Source organism: Sander vitreus, chromosome 8 (assembly GCF_031162955.1).
Source record: "Sander vitreus isolate 19-12246 chromosome 8, sanVit1, whole genome shotgun sequence".
Lineage (NCBI taxonomy): Eukaryota > Metazoa > Chordata > Actinopteri > Perciformes > Percidae > Sander > Sander vitreus.
Window position 1 is genome coordinate 34,860,118 of NC_135862.1, and position 7,500 is coordinate 34,867,617.

Here is a 7,500-nt window from a genome sequence, read left to right on the forward strand (position 1 = left end):
AAACGCTTAATGTCAGATAACGTCCATAATAATTGAACTTTGGGTTAGATTTTTTGACAGTGTTCAGTGGTTATGAGGAGCAATATGAGAGATTAATTTGGGGATCATTGATCGTTGTTTAGGTACATTAAACCACGTTAAGCTTTTTCCTTACAATAGGCTTTAATGAAGCAGAAACGCTTAATGTCAGATAACGTCCATAATAATTGGACTTTTGGTTCGATTTTTTGACAGTTTTCAGTGGTTGTGAGGAGCAATATGAGAGAGAAATTTGGTAATCATTGATCATTGTTTAGGTACATTAAACCGCGTTAAGCTTTTTTACGTTAAGCGTTTTAGAATGTCCCGTTCAACACCCGTTTTCTGGTAGAATTAATCGAACATCCTCTTTCCTTATGTTTAATCCATTCTCCTTGCATTTTGTGTACATCCACATATATCCGTGGAGTTGGCCAGATGTTTGTAACTGTTCATAAATAAAAGTAATTGCCCGATCCAAATCTCTGTATCCCTTGCTCCGGAACAATCGAAACATTATAATGGGGACGACTTGCAAGCAAAACAGCAATGTCCTTATAATGAAGACCTAGATTAAAATATAGTGCAACTAACTGCTGTACTGTAGTCATTTCTCTAGCTGTCACTGTCTCCAGTATGGCCCAGGCCCAGGCCCATCAATATACGGCTAAAAGTTTAGTTTCACGTGCTCACGTGAAACTTTCATGAAAAGGTTTTGCGTGCGCACATGAAAGTTTCACGTGAGCACATGAAACTAAACTTTAGTTTGTTTTTGCTCATGTCCCCTTAGGGGCTCCGTAATCTGACTATCTTTTACTGTGTGTTATGTTGAAGGTTTCTCATTTATTAAATAATTGCTTAAAGCATTTAAACACAGTTTTGTGTTGTAGTAGCATGCGCCCCAAATACTAAGGCTAAGTCCTTATCGCAGCGGCCAGGGTTTGACTCCAACCTGTCAATCTTCAGCTATACTGTCTAATAAAGGCAAGAAAAAAATGATAATCAAAAAAAAAAAAGATTGCATATTTAGATTCCAGCTAAATAACGCATTTCACTAGCCAAACTTCCCACAGGAAGCCAAACACCTGAAACATGGCTTAACAACTGCTCCATTCTAATACTGTGCTTATAGCCTACCACTCAGATATAATATACCGTATAAAAAGCCCACCTTTGTCTTCGATTGGATTGCCTGACAGGTTGATGGATTGTAGGGCAGAGGAGGGGTGCTCCCGCAGGGCAGCTGCCATTTTGATTGCAAAGTCCCTGCAACAGAATAACAAGGTTACTTCTCAATCATCCCTGTAAACAAGACTTTAAGTTAGAAACAACCTGCTTAGATTTATATGTGGAAAATGTAGTTTTAATCTTTCTCGAGTTATAACAAACGGTTCAGTGTCTCTTGGTCCATCTGACATTTAAATCACCAGCTGACTGAAAACAACAGCCCAAAAACAGCAATGGATTTAGTTTGAAATGGCAAAACCAGAAGCTGTAGAGATTGCATCCTCTCCAGCGGGAATCTTGCAACACGTGCACATTGCTGAAGGTACCGGGATCAACACCTTGATAGCAAACGGGTCGGCTGAAGTGGAACATAGACCAAAGTGTGTGGTGATACATAAATCATAAATCAAATAAATACACTCTCACTCACATCACTGGTCTCTGAGCCAATCACAGTAAAACATGACAACAATGGCTTAACAAATGGAAAGAGGCTTTTTCAGGAAATCTCACTGTAGAGTGGCACAATGTGAACAGCAGCACCATATATGTTGTTGTTAGTCTCGCATTGCCAGACCTTCCTCCACAGTGCTGCGGAGGAAGGTCTGGCTAGTCCACACAGCATTCAGCATCTGCAAAATAGTCTCAGGAAGGAACTTTTTTTGGTGGAATGTGTACGTTCAAAAGTAGTTTTAGTCGTGCAACAGAAAACTCAGATTGGACAGATAGTCTAGCTAGCTGTCTGGATTTACCCTGCAGAGATCTGAGGACCTTCAGATGGTATGAAACACTGAGAAGCCATCTTCGGTAGGAAGTGGCTGTAGGTCTGCACCAATCATAATTGCAATAATAAACATCCCAAACAGATCCCAATCAGACTCACAGTTTGAGTCCACTGGCCTCCAGTGAGAGCTCCTCCAGACTGGGAGATCTGGACAGCAGGAAGGTCAGCTGCTGCTGGATGTCTACTGACTGAAGGGACAAAGACACAAAACAGATTTCTGGTATTACCAAATTTTCATTGTGATGATTCCACACAATAAGTGGAAACTGTTCAGTACACTTATACACTTAAAATAACAATCTAAGCCTGTCAGCGGCAAAAACAGTACTTTTAGTAGATTGACGATGCACAGTTGCCCTTTAGGGTTACATTGCAGCCTGGTTCGCACCTGTCGGTTACAGCGTTCATGCTCAATACTGGCCGAATTTCATATTATGTTCACATTAGTGACTTAGACATCAATGCATGGTTGAAAAATACCAACATTTACCCTTTAATGGCCAGACTGGAGAGGAGGAAATTGCCTCAATTAGGAAAAGGTTTGTAAGATGGAGAGTAGGCAGCTGTATAATCACAGATCCACCAAGAGTTCATCATGTGTGTGTGCCACCTACTCTCCTTTCAGCAGGTTTTCACATTGTGTCACCTTTTGGTTGCAGTATAAATGGATTCTCTCTGCATTTGAGGCGCCTCTTGTACTTTTTTTGTTAGTGTTGACTATCTTGTGTGGACTATCTTTTGAAAAGCCTGGATTCAACCCTTTCACAACTCTTTAACAGCAGAAGAAAATCAATAAGAGAGTTTACCAGTTTGAGTTCTTTGCAGTAGATCTTGGTAAACCACTGGTTGAAAGACAGAGCTGCTACTGCTAACGCCAAGTCCCTGAGAACAGAGGAGAGGAATTTAAACAGTATGTAACAGAGGTAAGTTAAGACTGGATCAAACAACACTGGACTGTTTCTCACCTGCTGTCTAAATGGCTGAAGTCCTGCAGGTTGAACTCCCTCCAGTTGTTGATGCAGTAGATGTTGTCAACATCCTGCCAAAACAGTTGAATAGGTCACTGTAAAGTTTGGTACACCTTGGTGGCTTATTAAAGTATCATATGTTGCAGTACAGTCTTGACTTACCCACTGAATCTCCTCTCGGAATGGCATCTCGTTGAAATCACACAGAGCAGCATAGGTATCAGAGAATCCTCCTGAGGAACACATCCAAGCACTATCTGTCATGGTTGTGGGTTTTTTGTTGTGGTTTTATTTTTTCCCTGTGTGTTACTTTTTACAATTTAAGAAATAAATAAAAAAGTAGAAGTAAGTGAGATTAGGTTAGAAGTAAGATTGGTTAAAAAAAAGATTGTTACAAATGGATTGTACAAATTCTATTGTAGTGCAGTGTCAACATAAATACAGTACAAATATAAATAACTACAGTGTGAGTATAAGTAGCAGCAGTAAATAATACCATTGCACATTGCACCAAGTAATTATTGTACATAATTGTCCAAGAATACTGAGATGTGACGTGGAGATAACCACAAAAAAACCCCAAAAAACCCTATGAGTGACCGAGGAAGAGATGGAGTGACCCTGCCCGGAGGAAGCCCGGGGCCCCCGTCTGGAGCCAGGCCCAGATGGAGGGCTCGTCAGCGAGCGTCTGGTGGCCGGGTTTGCCACGGAGCCCGGCCGGGCATAGCCCGAAAAAGCTACGTGGCACCTATCTCTCCATCCCATACTCACAAGCCCCCGGCTGAGCGCCGCTACGTTGGAGTTTAACCCAGTGGACGAGAGGGTCGCCTCCCTATGCCTGCGGGTTGTGGGGGGGTAAACTGACTGTTGTTTGTGCATATGCACCAAACAAGAGTTCAGAGTATTCGGCCTTCTTGGAGACCTTGAGTGGAGTCCTGCATGGGGCTCCAGTGGGGGACTCCATAGTTCTGCTGGGGGACTTCAACGTGCACGTGGGCAATGATGGAGACACATGGAGAGGCGTGATTGGGAGGAACGGCCTCCCTGATCTAAACCAGAGTGGTTGTTTGTTGTTGGACTTCTGTGCTAGTCATGGATTGTCTATAACGAACAAAACCATGTTCGAACATAGGGATGCTCATAAGTGTACTTGGTACCAGAGCACCCTAGGCCAAAGGTCAATGATCAATTTTATAATCGTTTCATCTGATCTGAGGCCGTATGTTTTGGACACTCGGGTGAAGAGAGGGGCGGAGCTGTCAACCGATCACCATCTGGTGGTGAGTTGGGTCAGGGGGTGGGGGAAGACTCTGGACAGACCTGGTAAGCCCAAACGGGTAGTGCCGGTAAATTGGGAACGTCTGGAGGAGGCCCCTGTCCGACAGACTTTCAACTCACACCTCCGGCAGAGCTTTTCGTGCATCCCTGTGGAGGCTGGGGTCTTAGGTGCCTCAAGGGGCGGTAGCCCACGAACACCGTGGTGGACACCGGTGGTCAGGGAAGCCGTCCGACTGAAGAAGGAGTCTTTCCGGGATATGTTATCCCAGAGGACTCCGGAGGCAGTTGCAAGGTACCGAAGGGCCCGAAGGGCTGCAGCCTCTGCCGTGAAAGAGGCAAAGCAGCGGGTGTGGGAGAAGTTCGGAGAAGACATGGAGAAGGACTTTCGGTCGGCACCAAGGTGCTTCTGGAAAACCGTTCGCCACCTCAGGAGGGGGAAGCGGAGAACCATCCAAGCTGTGTACAGTAAGGATGGGACGCTGTTGACCTCAACTGAGGAGGTAATAGGGCGGTGGAAGGAGCACTTTGAGTAACTCCTAAATCCAACTAATACGCCCTCTATGGTAGAGGCAGAGCTGGAGGATGATGGGGGATTGTTGTCAATTTCCCTGGTGGAAGTTGCTGAGGTAGTTAAACAACTCCACAGTGGCAAAGCCCCAGGAATTGATGAGATCCGTCCAGAAATGCTTAAAGCTCTGGGTGTGGAGGGGTTGTCTTGGTTGACACGCCTCTTAAACATTGCGTGGAAGTCTGGGACGGTGCCTAAGGAGTGGCAGACCAGGGTGGTGGTTCCCCTTTTTAAAAAGGGGGACCAGAGGGTGTGTGCCAATTACAGGGGTATCACACTTCTCAGCCTCCCCGGTAAAGTCTACTCCAAGGTGCTGGAAAGGAGGGTTCTGTCGATAGTCGAACCTCAGGTTGAAGAGGAACAATGCGGATTCCGTCCTGGTCGTGGAACAACGGACCAGATCTTTACTCTGGGAGTATGCCCAACCGGTCTACATGTGTTTTGTGGATCTGGAGAAGGCATATGACCGGGTGCCTCGGGAGATACTGTGGGAGGTGCTGCGGGAGTACAGGGTGAGAGGGTCCCTTCTCAGGGCCATCCAATCCTCTGTACGACCAAAGCGAGAGCTGTGTCCGGGTTCTTGGCAGTAAGTCGGACTCGTTTCAGGTGAGAGTTGGCCTCCGCCAGGGCTGCGCTTTGTCACCAATCCTGTTTGTAGTATTTATGGACAGGATATCGAGGCGTAGTCGGGATGGAGAGGGGTTGCAGTTCGGTGGGCTGGGGATCTCATCGCTGCTTTTTGCAGATGATGTGGTCCTGATGGCATCATCGGCCTGTGACCTTCAGCACTCACTGGATCGGTTCGCAGCCGAGTGTGAAGTGGCTGGGATGAGGATCAGCACCTCTAAATCGGAGGCCATGGTTCTCAGCAGGAAACCGATGGAGTGCCTTCTCCAGGTAGGGAATGAGTCCTTACCCCAAGTGAAGGAGTTCAAGTACCTTGGGGTCTTGTTCGCGAGTGAGGGGACAATGGAGCGGGAGATTGGTCGGAGAATCTGCACAGCGGGTGCGGTATTACATTCAATTTATCGCACCGAAAAGAGAGCTGAGCCAGAAGGCAAAGCTCTCAATCTACCGGTCAGTTTTTGTTCCTACCCTCACCTATGGTCATGAAGGCTGGGTCATGACTGAAAGAACAAGATCCAGGGTACAAGCGGCCGAAATGGGTTTCCTCAGGAGGGTAGCTGGCGTCTCCCTTAGAGATAGGGTGAGAAGCTCAGTCATCCGTGAGGAGCTCGGAGTAGAGCCGCTGCTCCTTCGCGTCGAAAGGAGCCAGTTGAGGTGGTTCGGGCATCTGGTAAGGATGCCCCCTGGGCGCCTCCCTAGGGAGGTGTTCCAGGCACGTCCAGCTGGGAGGAGACCTCGGGGAAGACCCAGGACTAGGTGGAGGGATTATATCTCCAACCTGGCCTGGGAACGCCTCGGGATCCGGAGCTGGTTAATGTGGCTCGGGAAAGAGAAGTTTGGGGTCCCCTGCTGGAGCTGCTACCCCCGCGACCCGATACTTACAATACTTCAACTGGATAAATAGCTAATGTATTTGAAAGTTAAACAGGTGATGGGAAGCTGACAAAGTCTCCTTCGGCTTTATGTGAGTATGACATGTGATCGTAAAGTGTAAAATGAAGAGCACATACCCAGGGTACAAAATAAGCACCAACCACCAGCCAAAGGCTGGCAAATATGTAATTGGCTGGTAGATTTGCTTCACTCACCAGCCAAAAAAAAACAATCTATGGTAATCTATTGAGTGGATTTTGAACCCTGCACATACCACAGGAGGCGGGCTGACTACTCAGCTGCTCTTCGATCACATCAATCAATGTGCGGAGTCTCAGCCGGAGATCCGGAGGAATCGTCTTTAGCAGCTTTCTGAAGATTAGATAAGATAAGGACAAGAAACATGTTGGCATGCGTTCCATGACAGTGCTATCATGCTAAAGTTTAGCAGTATAACGTTTACCATGTTCACCAACTTACCTTAGCATTGTGGCATGCTAACATTTGCTAATTATTTGGTATTTGGTCATATACAGAATATTGGACCAGCTGAAACTTGGACCGGATGATTATGAAGATAAATATGCTGCAAAATGTGAGAGCTTGTAGACTTGATGTGAACTTGCAGAAAATAAAATCTGAACTTGTATGTTAAAATTTGCACTCGTAGACAATATTCACACACCTGTTTTCTCAATGTGAAGTCACAGAAGAAATATTCACAAATGTGTAGATTGATATTTACTTGAACATAATGACAGCTGCAAACTTGTAATGCAACATTTTTACTCTGGTCCATTTTCTATCACAACCACAACTCAGTGATTACAAGTGCAAATTTTAACATCCGAGTTCAGATCTCACATCGTGTCAAGTCTACAAACTATCGCATTTGAACCATATTTATCTTCATAGATAGACGGGCACTATCCCAACACTAGACATGCCTTTATGGGACGCCTCACACTACCTTTACCTAAAACTAATGCCATAAAGAAAACTGTAATGTAGGGTGATATCAAATTGGAACATATTACCGCTGCATTTAACACAGATAACAAGTGAGATCAGTTTGAAAAAGGGAGTAAAATTAGCAATTAGTCAAAAAGAAACCATCTTAAAGTGCATATGGTAGTGGGGATGTGAATGTGGATTAA

General features: G+C 45.5%; 1 protein-coding gene across 2 annotated transcripts in view; it reads right to left on the reverse strand.

Moving 5' to 3' along the window:
• carmil2 (capping protein regulator and myosin 1 linker 2) overlaps positions 1–7,500 on the reverse strand; it is a 60,848-nt gene that overhangs the window by 47,201 nt on the left and 6,147 nt on the right. For both annotated transcript variants that reach the window (XM_078257945.1, XM_078257944.1), the window contains 6 exons: positions 6,618–6,715; positions 3,160–3,230; positions 2,995–3,068; positions 2,836–2,911; positions 2,129–2,217; positions 1,190–1,284 (listed from right to left, as the gene is read on the reverse strand). In XM_078257945.1, the coding sequence (XP_078114071.1) occupies positions 1,190–1,284; positions 2,129–2,217; positions 2,836–2,911; positions 2,995–3,068; positions 3,160–3,230; positions 6,618–6,715 (503 nt within the window). The remainder of the gene's footprint in view (positions 1–1,189; positions 1,285–2,128; positions 2,218–2,835; positions 2,912–2,994; positions 3,069–3,159; positions 3,231–6,617; positions 6,716–7,500) is intronic.